The sequence below is a fragment of the Symphodus melops genome, assembly GCF_947650265.1.
Source record: "Symphodus melops genome assembly, chromosome: 10".
Lineage (NCBI taxonomy): Eukaryota > Metazoa > Chordata > Actinopteri > Labriformes > Labridae > Symphodus > Symphodus melops.
The window spans coordinates 4459960-4475728 of record NC_136700.1 but is presented as its reverse complement, the minus strand read 5'-3'; the positions used below and the strand labels follow the sequence as shown (position 1 = coordinate 4475728).

Here is a 15769-nt window from a genome sequence, read left to right as displayed (position 1 = left end):
CTGCTTCATTTGAATAGTTTGGACTTTGTTTAACTTTAAAACTTGACCACTGGCTTTGATTAGTGTCCTCTCTGAGCTCAGTGGGACTTTTGAACGCTCACAGCTGTGCAGACATCCCGGCTCAGTCACAGGTTTACTTACCAAATTCAGCACAGTCTCAACAATATCCCGGTTGCTGACCTCTCCAACTTGCATCAGTCCGATGAGAACAGCAAATTTCATTTTGATATTCCGGATTGGAAGCGATGGATTGATAACCCCGGCCGGGAGGAGCACAGAACCTGAGCAGGACATCATCATGGTCTCACAGGCGGCAGCCGCTTGTTTGTGTCCTGGAGGCGGTTGTCGGTCCGACAGCGACACAGAGCCCGGCATGGTCGCTCTTTCGCTTGTCATCAGCCCTCCAAACCGGGAGGCTCTTCACAGACTGGTTATATATGCTTTCCCCTTGAAATAAACTGTCTCTCTGCTCTGAAGCATCAGCAAGAAAATAAAAGAGATGAGCACTCGGGAACCCCCCGAAAAAACAAAAAAGAGAACCAGGACACCCACTCTCTGTCAATAAAAATCCACTGCAGGGAGTTCCAGCGAGGGAGTCCGGTGTGTTGTCGGTGCCAGTCGGTTAACTGAGCTGACTGACCTGTGCTGTGTACACAGAGATGTGTGTGCGCACCGCCGCTCTCTTGGAGGAGCGTCTCCGTGCCTGTGCTGTTGCTGTCCCCGCCGTGTTGTCGCCCCCTGCTTGCTGTGCGCTCTCAACACGCCTGCGCTGGTTCAATGATGAAGAGCCATAGACTGGCCGCTAACAAGCACCAACGCTCCCCGCAGGCTGACTACCGGCCAGGTGCACTGATTTAGCGCACAGTGCGTCATTGATGGCCCCTGCCTTTATTTGGCCAATAAAGGCAGTCTTGGTTGAATTACACTTAAACCAGAATCCCAATGCACATGAATGTGCAAAGCTACACCCAGTAGTAAGTTATAAGGTAATAAAGTAAAACAAGACATGACACACAAAGGGCAAGAACCATAGACTTTAAATATTAAGGCAAGAACTCCAAAATGAAACAGGAAATAGGCTACTAAAGACTAAACTAGGAAACTAAATTAATAAATTAGGAGACAATAATAATCCTCTCAAAAAATAGACTACAGGAACATAAGTAAATGTTCAAATACAATAGAGAACCCCAAAAATGCATTCAAAATATAACTTAACCAAATGTCATAACATAAACGAAAAGTTAAAAATCCTATGGAATTAAAGCAAAAGTAATGAAGAGAAGGACAAATGTTTTCAGAAACTTGTATTGTATTACTCTGGCTCTGTAGGCTTATGGAGACATATTTTATCATGGTAAGACATGCAACTTATAGGCTACCATATAAATTGTTTGAAGTTTTTGTTCAGGGGTCCCTGTTGTGAGTCTACAATAAGCAAACATACTGTTTGGCAGCAACTGGATTAATAGCTGATGTATCCAAAGGAACTCTGAAAGTGTTTGTGAATCCTACAAACATTTATCTCTGGGCCCTTTGGAAACAGATCTAATTGTTATGAGAATAACAAAAGAAGAAATAAATGTCTTAATTGGGACCGCAATCGCTTAATTTGTAGGGACTTGGGTTGGGAAAAGGAGGGATTTTGGTTCAAGTCAAATTTGATGTTATTTTATGCTGAACAATGTCAATCTGATTAATTGGCCTGCTATCCAAAGAGTTCATGAAATGTCTTTTGTCCTGTGATGTTTTGTTTTAAAAAGGCTTGTGTGCAAATTTAAATGTCTTGGGTTTTTTTTTCAGAATGTCATATCTTTGGGCTAATAAATGGCAACTTTATCTACATGCTTATTTTAATCAGGCATTATTGTTTTGTCATGTTCTTAGTCTCGCCCCAAAGCATTTTTTACTTCAGCTCTTACAATAGTGTCCTTTTAAAGTCTCTGCCATGAATTCATCCTTCCAATCCTTCCACCTGATGTTAATCTTGCTGTTCCCTATTCCTGTGAGATCCATAAATGCTGCCAGTGCTGAATAGAGGTCAATAGAGGAGGTTTGACTTTGCAGATCACACACCAAGAGCATATAGGATCCATATAGGAAGCACAGACTCAAACTCAGTCAGCTGCAGCGATGTTCATGTAATACTTGTTTCATTCAAACCTGCCACAGCAGCCTGATTCTGTACTGCTTACAGTCAATGATCCTTTACATTTATGTGGGTTGATTATGTTTATTTTGAATAGATACCAAATGTATAATTGTTTAAGTCAACAGACACAAGTTTTGCTTACACTTGTATTGAGACTTATTTGGAATTCTTGGCAATGCCATCTTCTCAATGTGACTATCTATTGTTGGTTTCTTTAAACTGAAAACTTCAGACTTCATTTAATCTTCATTGTGTCAAGGCAAAATAAAATGTTACTAGTAGATGAATGTTGTACTGATTAAAAAGGGCCATCTAGTGGGCAAACATGTCACACACATCCCCCCCACCCTGCAATTAACACTGCAATATTGACATTATTAGAAAGTGAAAAGCACAGATAAGTTGTCCATATAAATCTTGTTTTTTGTAATTGCCTGCAGTAAAGTATTTACTTTATGTGGCCAGTAGAGGTCGCTCTCATCCCACATCAAGAAGAACTATCATCAGTGACAGTAAACGTTAAGTGCTCATGAGAAGCATATTGATCATATTTGATACTGATGATGAAGATGATGACATTTAGGATTGTTTGTATGCTGATTAGAATTCTCAAGAACAACTATTGATGACCATTAACTGATGTTAAATTGAAGTGCTCTGCACTGCCTGTCTGCACCTGTGTGACCTAACACTGTTTGCTTGCAAAGAATGAGTGAATGAAAGCTTGTCTTTTTTTGTTTTTGATAGTTTTATTAAAAAAGGATGTGTCTTGTAATTGACTTCACAATCCAGTACCCTTAAGCAGGTATGATCGAGTCAAACCTTAAGTCAATCATTTTACAACCACAGGAGGTCAAAGTTGAATAAAATTACAACCATTGAGAAATGGCAATACTGAAGCAAAGTAAAACCAGCTTATACTTTTGTACCATGTGTATTACCAGAAGATTGACACTGAAAAAAATCAATATATAGGATATTAACATATTCACTATTAAACCCTTTACATATATACATTATTTACATTGTGTTTGCATGTACAGTATATTCACTCACATATTTACAAAGACACTTGAGTCTGTATCATAATTATAGCTTAAATCTGAAGAGAATAACATAAACATGCTTCCCAGAAGCATTTAAGAGCTTGAATGTCCTAGACATTGTAGATTAAAGTAACAGTAATATAATATTATTAAAGATAGTCATTATGACAGAGAGATTTAGCAACATAAAGGTACATAAAATCCTAACTCGGTGGACATTGGCAGGAGGATTAATTTCCCATTGAGTATTTAAGCTCAGCACTGATAAGGTTTCCTCTTTTGTCATTGTGCAAGTACAGAGGAGATCCATTTATTTTTGTAGGGCTGAAAGAAACTGTGCTTTAGTTCTGGGGGTTCTGTCAATGCTTTATCTGCCTGTTAGCAATGACTCAAAGGCTCAATCTTGATCTCATCGCTGAGCAGACAAAGTTTCAGATTTTGGTCTCTGGGCCATCAGTGATTAAAGGCTGGAAGGAGTTACGAATCCGGGCAGCTTCGGCCGCACACAGATGACCAAAGGCTTTGTTGTACCAATCTGGAGTCCTTCCCCTGAAATCAAAACAGTATAGTAAGTCAAAAGAGCATTTAAGCAAGAACAAGGAGCTTTAAATAAATATTTGAAAGGAAAAGGGAAGTTGCATATAAAAAGGAATTGATTTATGTGTGCGTGTGTGTGTGGGGGGGGGGGGATATGTACAGTATGAGATGTTAAGAAAATGCTATGGGGTCTTACTTCAAGTCCACTCTGCAGATGTGAGTAAGTCTGGACTTTCCTGAGCCGCAGGGCTCCAGCAGGTAGTTGGACTCCAGGACTATTGCGCGGACCCCTCCGACAGAGGGACAGTCCTCATGCTCTATAGACACAGAGACCAGGGAGCAGGCACCTTTTGGCAAGTCTGTTCTCCATGACCTTAAAGAAACAGAAAGAGATTGAGTATGCACAATGACCCCCTTCCAGATTTTTTTCTTTCTTTTGAACATTTTATAATCTTACCTGATCACTACAAAGTCCCTGCTAGGGTGAGGAGGCATGCGATTGAGGACATACTGGAACACTTCTGTGTGCTTGTCCAGTGTCTCACAGACTTTCCACTGCAGCAGGTCCACGTCCCACAGGTGGCGCTCTCTCAGCACACGGTTCAACACCACAGATGGTGGCGCTTCTACCTCCACAGAGACTCTCCAACGTCTCAAAGGGTTCCCATCTCCCACCTGGAGGAGACACATCGACACATACTTTGGTCTTAACTTGTAGATCAGAAAGACAAATCCATGCCTGATGTATGAAGCATTTTTGTGCTATGTTTTTGGTAACTGACATGGATATTGGAAATATTCTGGTATGTTTTTTTGAAACAATTACAAAGTACACTAACACTAACCTTCTTATAGTACAGCTCTGTGTTATCAGAACTGCTGCAGGACACCCAATACTTTGACTTTTCCCGGGCCTCTTTCAGCAGATTCTGAAGCCTCCCCTCCATATGAGTTTGGTACGTTCCATCATCATCTTCCAGCTGCTTGCACAGCTCGTTGATTGTTGGCGCATGCAAGTCAGCCTCCACATATGAATTACGCGACTGAGTAACCATCTCATGAGGGATCTAATGGGTGTATAAAGTGTGAGGTAAGACTCAAGGCATCATACGGAAAGACATTCCTGTGGATTGCATCCAGGCTTGAAATGATTGAGTCATTTTAACGACAGGTTCTTCTCTCACCTCAAAGAGACGATTACATTCTATGATCATATGAGCAAGGCCTTGAGTCGCAGCTAAGTTTTCATTCAGGTCCTTCTGGTCTGGTCTGCCAGTAGCGTACTTCTTCTGCATGGCCCTGGGGAGAGAAACACTTATTAGGCCAGTCATGTCCCTAAGTCAACTTCCCTCTGAAACACAGTATATAAAGCCTTCCTCAGCTCTGCAGGAAACCCCTTTGATCTCTTCAGCAACAATTTCAACACGGTAAATTAGAGAGCTGTGCTTTGTTGGTACACAGCATGATCTCATAAAACTTGAGCTTTAAAAAAAAAGGGGGCCATTTCCTTTAAAAACTGTCCCGGAAAGAGAACATTCTACTGTACTCCTGAGGGCTGAGCAAGCTCTGTCACATATTTTACGTCTATTTTTATGGAGTCATATGTGAAGATAATCATGCAGGAGTTAATAGAATGCATGCATGCATGCGTCTTTCATTAGATTTGTTAAAAGCACAGAGTGGCTGGAAACTAGAAGACTTCATAAAACAGTACCTTGGTGAGAGATTGTCTTTCTTGAGTATGTTAAGATGAAAGAGAGACGGAGCCAGGCAAACAGCAATATTCATGGGTGTCATCTGGTTCTCCTCCACAGAGGAAGTTACATCACTGAGGAAACAGAGCAGAGTCTGCAGCACCTCTCTGTTTTCATCTGACATCAACATGATGGCTGCCTGGACGGCTTGCAACCTTTGGTCCTTTGGCACATCTGCAAGTTTGAGAGAAAGGATTTTTTGTTATTTCTGTTTAACAGACAGACCGATAGAAGAGAGAATGAACGGTCCGAGGTCATTTGTTGGATTTGAAATTGCATTCTCACTCAGCCAAATGCCTTTTGCTCGGAGTTCAGGTGCAGTTTAAAAGTGATTCTAAATAGAAATAAAATCTGTTGACACAAAAATGCCAAAGAAAGAATGAAGTCCTTACATTGGTAGATGTGAAGAAAAGTCTCTCCCAGTTTGCTCGTAAGCAGAGGCTCGGGTAGATCTCTGAAGAACTGCTTCACCATGTCGGCCACGTCATACGCAGACTGGTCCTCGTAGTTCACATTGTCTGGAGAGTTCTCATTCATTTGCCTGAGAGCTTGAATACGAGACTTCACCCCTGACTTACGAAAGAGACCCACCTTTAGGTAAAAGAGAAGATTGTAGGTTAACCTGACGGATGACAGCAACATTTAACTCCACCTCTCACTGTATTGTTAATATACTACTATTGTATTTCCCTACAACCTGTGTAAGTACAATCTGAAACTTTACACCACAGTATTCACATTAGATAAGCCATGTAACCTGTAACCTAAGAGTGTGTTTACTGTGGCTGACCTGGTCAAGACACTGGCTCCTCAGGTAGCGCAGCGCCTGCTGCAGGCCCAGCGGCAACGGTTGTCCAGAACGTTGCACATGCACGATAAGAGGCACTCCAAACACGTTCTTATCCTTATAGTCGGGTACCTTCATTCTCTTCATGAACTTTGGCACAGACCTGTGAGCGACAGATGTATTTGTTTACATGTTAGGAGTATATACACAGGGTCTATGATGTTGAAAGAAACAAAAAAAATGCATCCACGTTACAGAAGTTAAATATAATATGACAATATTTGTTTCACAACCAGCTAAAAACTTCCTAAAGAAGCTTTAAGGGGATACAGTATTTAAAATATTTAAGCTAAAAGAACATCTATTATTATTATTATTATTATTAGAATTAACAGCACAAATGTAATGATTTGAAGAAGAAAAAATGTTATCATTATTTTTTTAAGAGATAAATGACAGAGTGGATCTGTTATGTTAAATGAAACTTACCAAGTCCAGCCATGTTTGTTAGACATGGAGTACTTCTCCATGATCGCAGTTAGGCGCAGAAGAGAAAACTTCTGCAACAAACTCAGCTGGCCTGCTGACTGGTTGGTTATCTGCAGGGATGCGACTGAGTGACTAATGCGATTAGATATCTGAAAGCTGGGCCATCGTAATCTGTAAAAATAAATGCAAAGACATTTAAACATATATTTTGTCTTCACTTACGCTTTGAGCTATTGGAATGAAATACACATTTGGGACTTCCAGTTGCATGTGTCTTACCGATTAGGTCTTGTGAGTGAAGCGCCTACTCCTGAGTCCCTTCTTTCCCTGAGTTGTGTAGATTCTGTCTCCACTAACGAAACTCTATCTCCATCCCCGTAACTTGGTGTGGTCTGACTTCCTGTGACAGAATTTCCCTCAAAGTCCAATGTGATCTGGCTAGAACACTGGAGACCTACTGTGTCCTCTCTCCTCTCCCTGTCCATCTGTGTTAATCCTTCTGCGACAGGCAACACATTCTGAGACCAGTGGTCCACAATCTGCTGTAAGCCATTGACATGCAGCAAGATATCATCCAGGTGGGGGAACAGGTCCTCTTTCTCCAGGTCTATCAGGTCTCCTGTGCTGGCATACAGATGGGAGCCAGGAACATTATCATACACGCTGATGCGGCTGCCTCTGGAGCAGCACTGGGTGACAGGTCTAGATTCCTTCCTGCATGAAATGAGTGGTGCAGATTCCAGGTGCATGCTGCCTGTGTGCCAGTTGATAGAAGCCCCGTTGGTTGGGGACAGGCTCTCTATGGACAGTGCTTTGGGGAAGGTTCCTGGCTTGTGGTCTTTGGGAATGTGGACCACAAGGTCTTCATGGGAGCAGAATTCATTCCTGCGATTTTGTTCTGCAACTTTATTCCCTTGGTTGCCTGAGAAGATGTCTATGTCCTCCAAATACATCCCACTGCGTTTGTAGTCGGCTCGGTGTGGCTTACGCTCCTTCAGACTGGGTGTGCTGACAGCACTGCCGCTAGAATGGCTGCTGCCCTCACTGCTGGACTGGGATGGAGCAACTTTGTTGGACGGTGTTTCTGAAGTCTCTACTTCTCCATTGACTATCTCCACACAACGCAGCGTCTTCAGTGCCTGGGTCTCCTCCTGCAGAACTGGAGCACTGATCACTAATGACTTACGACCTCTTCCCAAAGTTCCCCTGGAACGCAGAGTATCCATACGTTTCAGGAAGTCTTTGGCACGGGTTCGGCTAGTCTTGCCGTGTTTGTCAGTTATAGAGCCGAAGTGAGCGATTTCTTTGGGGATGTGAGGCATTGTGAGGCAAGTAGAGTCTGGCATTGCAGCGGAGTCCGAGCAGGTGCGGTTTGAGCAGTCAGAGTCCTCTGCGCTGAGGCCCCTGTGACCGCTGCCGCCGCTGCTCTCGCTGTGCAGAGAAGAGACCTCTGGCTCACTGAGGTCAGTCAGAACGCTCTCGCTGCTGGTGGTGGTTCTTAGAGGAACGCCGCCCCTGGAAGGATGACCCTCTCCCTGGTTTTCCAGCAGACAATCAATATCTTGTAATCTGGACCAGCGTCGGCTGCTCCACTCAAATGTCCATTTGTCGCTGATAGCAAACAAGTCTTCTTCATCAGAGTCTTCACTCTGAGGAAACAGAGATTATGTTATATCACTAACTCCAGCCCACATGATTTAATTAGCTGTCTTAATACTCCTTGTGGAAATGCATGTTTCTATTTTGGGTGCATTCATTCCTCTGTACGATGTGGAAATAGAATAAGGGCGTGACATATTTTTAAAGCTTTCCCCCGCCTCAAAAACGAATTCAAGAAAATTTGTCTCTGTTCAAAAATGAAAACCGAAAAAAATCCTCTGACTTCCAAGGTAAATCCTGTGCAGCATCGTGTCATCTATGCTTTAAGAAACATTTAAAGAGGAAGCGTAGGAAACAGCTAAGGGATCTGCGCTGAATTATAAACATTATACAACCAGCCAACAGTGATATAACACCGGACAAATGATTGCTTTGACTTGAAGACTTTTCCATAAATAGACCAAACAGGGAAAAATCCTCAATATGAGCCAGCGGGCTGCATTCCAAAGTGGGGACAGATAAAAAGCTGTCCTACTCAACAACATGAATACAACAATAGTATGGCTCAAATATCACAGAATCTGGGGTAGAGGGATGAAGCCAGATTGTATTTGTGTCAGTGCAGGGAGGAGATGCATAACTCCAGGCAGTCTTTGTAAGAAAACATCACTTTCTACAGCGCTACGAATGTTTCTCTTCTACTTACATATTTCAAACGTGATATTCGAGTTGAGAAATAAAGCTTTTAGAGGTGTACAAACAGACAGCAAACTCTCAGAGGCACTGCATGTTACACAGCGTTATATTACAAAACAGAGTGAAACCTTGACACCCACTTATCCCTTCACTCTTTGCCGGAGAAAAAGGTAAACAATCACCAGCATGTTATCCTTCTTCAAGCTTAGAGTCACACTTGTTGTGTAATTATTCACCTTCAAAGTCAAACACTACAAAAGCCTTTAGTTTGACGATGAAGCCTGTAATCTAGAGCTGACACTTACTTTCTTCTTCGGAAGGTTTACGTCAAGTTTCATAGAGGCACACTTGTTCAAGGTGTTGAGTCGCCTGAAAGAAAATAATGTCAAGGGGATGAAAAATGTTCTGAACAAACCACAAGTGTTTCCTAATGACTACTCCAGAAATACATCCTGTTCTGTTTATGCTATTTGAGTGTTAACTGAATCAGCTTCAGGTCGGGATGTACAACCAGGCCCAGAGGGAAATTCAGTTAGTCCGTGGTAAAGTATCCCAAACCAAATGAACAACGGTAATTTAGACTTGCTCTGTTCTCTCTCTTTAAGCGCTGGCTCTTAGTGATCAGGGCATTAAAGGTGGTTTCCAGCAGTATGACATTGGAAACACATTGTGTACATATCAGAAAAAAAATAATGTAAGGTTTTCAGTATTTGTCCTCCACCATGCTGTCCTGGAACATGTGCTCGGTGATTAGAGGTTTCATGGGTGTGCAAACTGGAATATTTAAAGTAACAGCACAAATAACCTCACATGAACCAACAATAGCGCGGGGAAAAGATGACGGCATGACAGTGCACACCAGCTCAATGGCACTCCTTTGTGGTGTGATAATAACAAGCTTTAACTGCTCCTCATACTGCTCACAGTCTTTTTACAGATTGACTGTATTGTTCTGCGACAGTCAAAAGGCTCACACGGGTGCTGAAGATGACAGGGGTTAGACAAACAAAGAGTTCTCACGATTGTTAGCGTAGATAGTGGGACCTGACTGAGGAGAAGATTTGAAACTTGGGGGCCGTTTATTCCACAGGCCTGAAGAGCTTTGAATGTGGTTTCTAAAATAGGAGCGTGCTCAGCCTGGGATCAGAGAGAGAGCACTCACATACATGAAATATCCTTCCACTTTCAGCGCTATCAAAGCACTCATGGTGTGGAGGGAGGCGTAACTGACAACAAAACCAACCTTATGTTGCCATAGAGACACTTGGATGTATGGGCAAAGTCACGTTGGTGGTGGGACTGTTTCCAATTGTCTTCTATTTATCCCGTGGCTACTTTGGAATTCCGATTCAGAGTCGCTTCAGAGTTGTTTAGAGTTTGCAGTATGTTGAGCTGTGCGTGGCAACCCTCACGATCCCTAGGCTTGTCTTGCGGGACGGTTGCCGTGGTTACTGGGATAACTAAAGCGCTGTTTTCATCTGCGCTTGAAAAAAGTACATGAGCTGTCTGGCCCTACAAGGGAGTGGTGTGGAGCCACCAGTTGTTGGCTTCGTGTGAGTTTAATGTTCTTTGAGGCAAACTTGGAAAAAAGTCAAATCAAGTATCACTCAGTTAGAAGAGTAGAAGGGTTTCTATCAGTGGATTCAGTACTGACAGATGAATGAATCATTTCTTTATGAGATTCTGAATAAGAATAAATAAGGTCGCTGAGATAAATAAGGTATGTCGTCAACAGATGTGACAATCGTGTTTATTCAGGGATTGTCACAAGTTCTGCTTTCCTTAATGAATGAAATATTTGTGGCTTTGAGTCATGGATGAGCCATGTTTGATTACCTGCACAGAGGTTCCACGAGGTCTTTGTCCAGAAAGTCATGATCTCTTTTCACTGGAGAAATGTCAATGGGGAACTGGGAATCTGATGGGTAAAAAAAAAACACATTCAAATGAGAGAAAATGTCAGTATTAAAAATACAGTAGATCTGATGCTGCAGTGTTCATGAATGGGATAAATGGAGAGAAACCACATTCTTTCCAGCAGTACATTGAGGTCTTGGAAACCACCAGAACTTGTTTTGTATGTGATGCTAATGAGAAGAGTCAGAATTTGCCCAAACAGCAGCGCTCGGGCTTGTGCAGGCATTACGTCTTGCTCGGAGTATGGGCCCCCTCTTATGTAACATAAGAGACTGAATCCAGACCTTCTGAATCTGACATTCCTCCACATTCATGAGAAGTCATTAACTTTTTATGAAAAGCAGAAGCAGCTACAAAAAAAAACTCGACAAGGCTCGGCCTGTTGTGCAGACACTCGGGTACGCTGCTGGCTTTAAATGCAGATTACATCGAAATAACAGATTGCATCATTAATGTCATTTCTGATACGTAATGCCTTGCATCAGGAGGGAAAACTCAAGTTATCTGCTTTGTGCGCCTACAGCCGTTATCAGTGCACATTGCTTGAGCTCTGTTACAACAATCTACAAACTGTCAGCAAACAAATGCACTGCACCAAAGCACATTAAAAGTCTGGCCTGTACACAAAGATCTGAGGGAGTCGAGCTACTTTAAGCTCTGATAAAACCCATTTCTTCCCATGACTTCAGTCTTTAAGCGCAGAGGACATGTTTATAAAGTAACTGTAGCTTGGAAAAGATTAGACTTTAAAAGCGGCTGATGTTCCGCTCGTTTTGCGGTGTCTGGGGATCCGTCTGGAGCCCTTGCTCCGAGGCTTCCTGAGGACAGTTGTGTAAATGAGGTTCACTGTGTGCAGCCTGTGAATGCACGGTTTTGTGTACACTGGTTAAAAGACTAGATGACAGTGTGTAGCATTATTCTACTCATCCTCTTTTAGAGAAGTCCTTTTAATGCCAATTAAGAGTTTGGTTTCACGTCAGATGAGCCAGTCACACTAAAAACGTCTTCTTTAGTTTATTACAGAGTCCTTCTATTAGTGTGCTACCACATTCATCTCTGTCTTTTATCCAAACAACATTTCCTCCCCTTGTGTGATATATATGTGGGAGGTGAAAGGGGGCTTTTATTACCTTCAAAGAGCTGAGCATACTGGGGAAATCCTGCTGCCCGCAGCCAGTCACACGCCTCCTTTGCCTCGATCTCTGCAGGAAAACACAAGACATGTTTTGTTTTGAAAAGAGGGACTGAAAGTGAAACGCCATCACATAAGGTCAAAATCACTGGAGCATCAATAACAGCAGCCAAGAATCCCCTGTAGGACACACAGACTTTGGTGATTCTAAAACTGAAAGTCTGTTTGATATGTTGGAGATGACACGGCGGTGATGACCTGAGGGGTCAGTCTGTCTGCTTGGAGGTATTCCGGCTCACTCACGTGAAACAACATGGGATCTTACATCACTTTCTGTTTGACGTAAGTAAAATATGTGTGATAGAAGATCAAACTGAGGACTTTAAAGAAGGCAAAAAGGGTGAAAAGACAGCAGCACCTTTTACCACACAGAGCCAGAGGTAGTTTAAAAAAAAACACAAACAAAAAAAAAAAAAAATGAAAGAATGATAAAAAGTAAAAGATCATAATAAAATACATTTCAGATAAACAAAGCAGTCAGGATCGCATGCAGGTCCCTCTGCCGTCTGCAGCCTACAGAGCTGCTGATGACAAGCAGAGGAAACAGACCGTTGGCACCTTTCCATTAATGCTAATAGAGTTTGGTGTCATTTGCCGCCTGAGTGAGACGCTCTCTCTGACGCACCAGTGCGACACACACAGTTTGCTCTGCACTCAGAGAGAAATTACATAAACATGTTTCATCCAATATCTCTCGAAAGCATAACGAGACTACCAGATTTACTTTAAATCAGCATGTATTCATTTTACATATCTGTGTTAGTATTTTTTACAAATCTAAATATTTACTAGTTTCCACAAAGAACTGGGGACTATTGGTTAAGAAACACTTCAGAGGTGGTTTTCTTGAACATGTTTCATATTATTTTTTGTCTTTAACCATGAACAATGTAGTGAATAATCTAGAAAGTATTTAGTCATTTGTTGACTATGAATACATGTAAATACAGGTCCAGACATCAAACAACAGAATCTCCCTAATCCTATTTCTAAGATCAGAACATCAGACATTTCTGTAGAATACATTTTGTATCCACACAGTTTTTGTATTGTAAATCTCTGTTATTAGAAAATGTAATTGTTTAAAATATATTATAAATCATTTGAAATAATAAAAACTAAGTAATAAACACTAACTATGTAATTGTTTAAAATAAATTATAAATTATAAATCATTTGAAATAATAAAAACTAAGTGCAGACTTGAAATACAAGGTGAAGATATTCTTACCAGCTTCAGTTCTTTAAACCACACAGGTAATAAAACTCGTCTCTCCTCATGCATGAGGTTTCTCCGACTTTGTCATGAAAGCCATCGGCTCAAACATCACATCCATGTAAGGCTTCCCATAATCTGCACCCATGGGTAACAAACCAGCTCTCCCATCACACATCTGAGGTCTCAGCTCCTCTCTGGGTCTGTGTCTGTCACACTGCAGCTGAAACATGAACCGGGCTCATTCACCACACAATACTGTGTAATTACTGCCACTGTAACCTTGCAAAGAGATACTGCTATCGCCCACTTCTCAAAAAACAACGGCTGCTCTGGGACTCACCTGGGCTGATTCACATGTGTGTCACCCAAAAATCAATGAAAAGTGACTTTGGTCTTTAGTCCGAGCAGCAACTGAATAAATATGAACGGCGCCTCGCGTCCTTGGATGACAAAAGCGGTCTACTGTTTCCCCCTTTAGCAACAGAGGAGTCAACATGAGTCTGCTGCTCCGCTCTGCTCTGTTCCCACCTGTATCACCAGGAGCTAAAGGCTTTCTGTTCAGCTGACCTTCCTTCCCAGGTGGATAATATCAGGCCAGTATTATTCAGCTCCTCAGTCAGAGCGCTGCCTGGTCCTCTTGTGTCCCACAGCCGCAGGTTGGACCCCTGAGAGCACGTAACCTGAGCTGGGAATTCCTCTCTGTTTGGCATCCAGTAACTCGAAACCGAGACATTCTGTCCTCTCATCCTCTCTCTAAGGAAATCTCCTGTGGATAAAAGGCTGGGCGGGCATGGTGCCAATGAACGAGAACTTGTGTTTGCTCTCCACAAGCTTTAAAACTGTGTACAGTATAAAATTACGGTTTCACAAAGGGATGAAACCCAGTTTGGCTGTTACACAAAAGCCCAGACTGTCAAAGGCTGTGTACCGCTAAAGGGCAACTCCTTTCTTTTACAGTTCACTTTTATGCAACATTCACTATCACGAACAGGGGTTATGCAATTCATCGCTGAGATATGACATGTTTTGAAGAGCTGCAGGGAACGATATGGCACACTTGGACAGTGATCGGGCAGAGCAGACACGAACGCTGCCAAAAGGATGACAGTTTTAAAGGCTTGTTCACATTCTTGTCTTTCACAAAAATATTTACAGCCGACCACATGTGGCTGAAAAACTTTCCAGCACTTTATGATGTGCTTTGATCGCCCGGAGATGCATTTGTCTGAGAGTGAGGCTTCGTGACTTTGATGATCCTCTGCCTTTCATACACTTTCATAAACAATAACGTTCATTGTTTAAGTCTTATTCTCTACTTAAACATGCCACAATCATCTATAAAGTTCAGGCCTCTCTATGTTATCTTGCAGTTTACATGCTGTCACAAACTCATCTGTACTTACGGGATATTTTCATCATTCAGCCGGAGTACTTCATAAATCCGTTAAGACTTCAGATTGTCTCGGAGCATGACGGAGCATCTTCATTCCCACACTGAGACACATTCCTGCCCTCCTCTCTGAACGCAGCTCGCAGTTTGAGCTCAGATCCTCAGCTCCTTCTTTCCCCTTTCTCTTTCCATCTACCCCCAACCACCATGTGTCTGTCCCAACACTAAATCTCTCCTTCAATCCTCCCCCTTTCTGTGGCATGTTCTCCCCCTCTCCCTCCTTCCCTCCCTCCCTCGGCTCCTTGTGCCCAGCCCTCCTACCCAGCTCTGCCCACGACAACTCTTTTATACCCCACTCAGCACATTTTTGGCAAAGATCTAAGCTGCCTCTGAATTCTGGGAATCGTCTTGTAATTCAAGGCCATGTTTTAAAATGGCTACCATTACTGATATTTTTCTTTGTTTTCAGTTATCTTGGCTCAGATAACATGAAGTCAGCTTTCACAGTCTTTCAAAAATATCATTCCTTAAGTGTGAAAACTGTGAGAAAAGTTCCATTAAAACAAACAAAGGGGAAGCAGCGAGGGTTTCGCAGAGTCCAGATGTTGTTCCAGCAGTTCGACGAAATGGAAAAAAGCGTAGGCAGCTGAAGTTGGGGGGGAAAACCATGACATAAACTGTCAGCAATCAGCAGCAGTGAATCATGCTGAGGCACATGGCTCACAAGACTCAGCGCTAACATCATCACAGTGATGAATTGGTCTGTTTCACCTCCGTCTCTGCCTCTTTGTCTGAAGGGAAGTCAATGAATGAGAGGAGCTGTGTGATCTGTGGCACCTCACACTGTTGTGGTGTGTCCAGTAAACAAAGAGTCATTTGTTGTAACGATGTGTGAAAAGATTTCCTGTTTCTTGGACACAAAAAAGACAACAACTTATATGCATCTAACAATAGGAGAACTTATGGAGAGCTGTAGTTCATACAGATTATA

General features: G+C 42.3%; 2 protein-coding genes across 10 annotated transcripts in view; both read right to left on the bottom strand.

The window, feature by feature from the left end:
• nbeab (neurobeachin b) overlaps window positions 1-829 on the bottom strand; it is a 170710-nt gene extending 169881 nt beyond the window's left edge. For all 5 annotated transcript variants that reach the window (XM_079354490.1, XM_079354485.1, XM_079354486.1 and 2 more), the window contains exon 1: window positions 142-829. In XM_079354490.1, the coding sequence (XP_079210616.1) occupies window positions 142-396 (255 nt within the window). In that variant the 5' untranslated portion in view covers window positions 397-829. The remainder of the gene's footprint in view (window positions 1-141) is intronic.
• A 2047-nt stretch (window positions 830-2876) lies between these two features.
• stard13b (StAR related lipid transfer domain containing 13b) overlaps window positions 2877-15769 on the bottom strand; it is a 64605-nt gene continuing 51712 nt past the window's right edge. For 4 of the 5 annotated variants that reach the window (XM_079353370.1, XM_079353369.1, XM_079353372.1 and 1 more), the window contains 13 exons: window positions 12108-12179; window positions 10897-10978; window positions 9366-9429; window positions 7045-8414; window positions 6766-6936; window positions 6280-6439; window positions 5882-6080; window positions 5450-5663; window positions 4920-5034; window positions 4581-4802; window positions 4193-4410; window positions 3932-4108; window positions 2877-3747 (listed from right to left, as the gene is read on the bottom strand). In XM_079353370.1, the coding sequence (XP_079209496.1) occupies window positions 3630-3747; window positions 3932-4108; window positions 4193-4410; window positions 4581-4802; window positions 4920-5034; window positions 5450-5663; window positions 5882-6080; window positions 6280-6439; window positions 6766-6936; window positions 7045-8414; window positions 9366-9429; window positions 10897-10978; window positions 12108-12179 (3182 nt within the window). In that variant the 3' untranslated portion in view covers window positions 2877-3629. Of the gene's footprint in view, window positions 3748-3931; window positions 4109-4192; window positions 4411-4580; window positions 4803-4919; window positions 5035-5449; window positions 5664-5881; window positions 6081-6279; window positions 6440-6765; window positions 6937-7044; window positions 8415-9365; window positions 9430-10896; window positions 10979-12107; window positions 12180-14791; window positions 15015-15769 lie in introns of those variants that run through there. The other variant, XM_079353373.1, reaches the window with a different exon arrangement.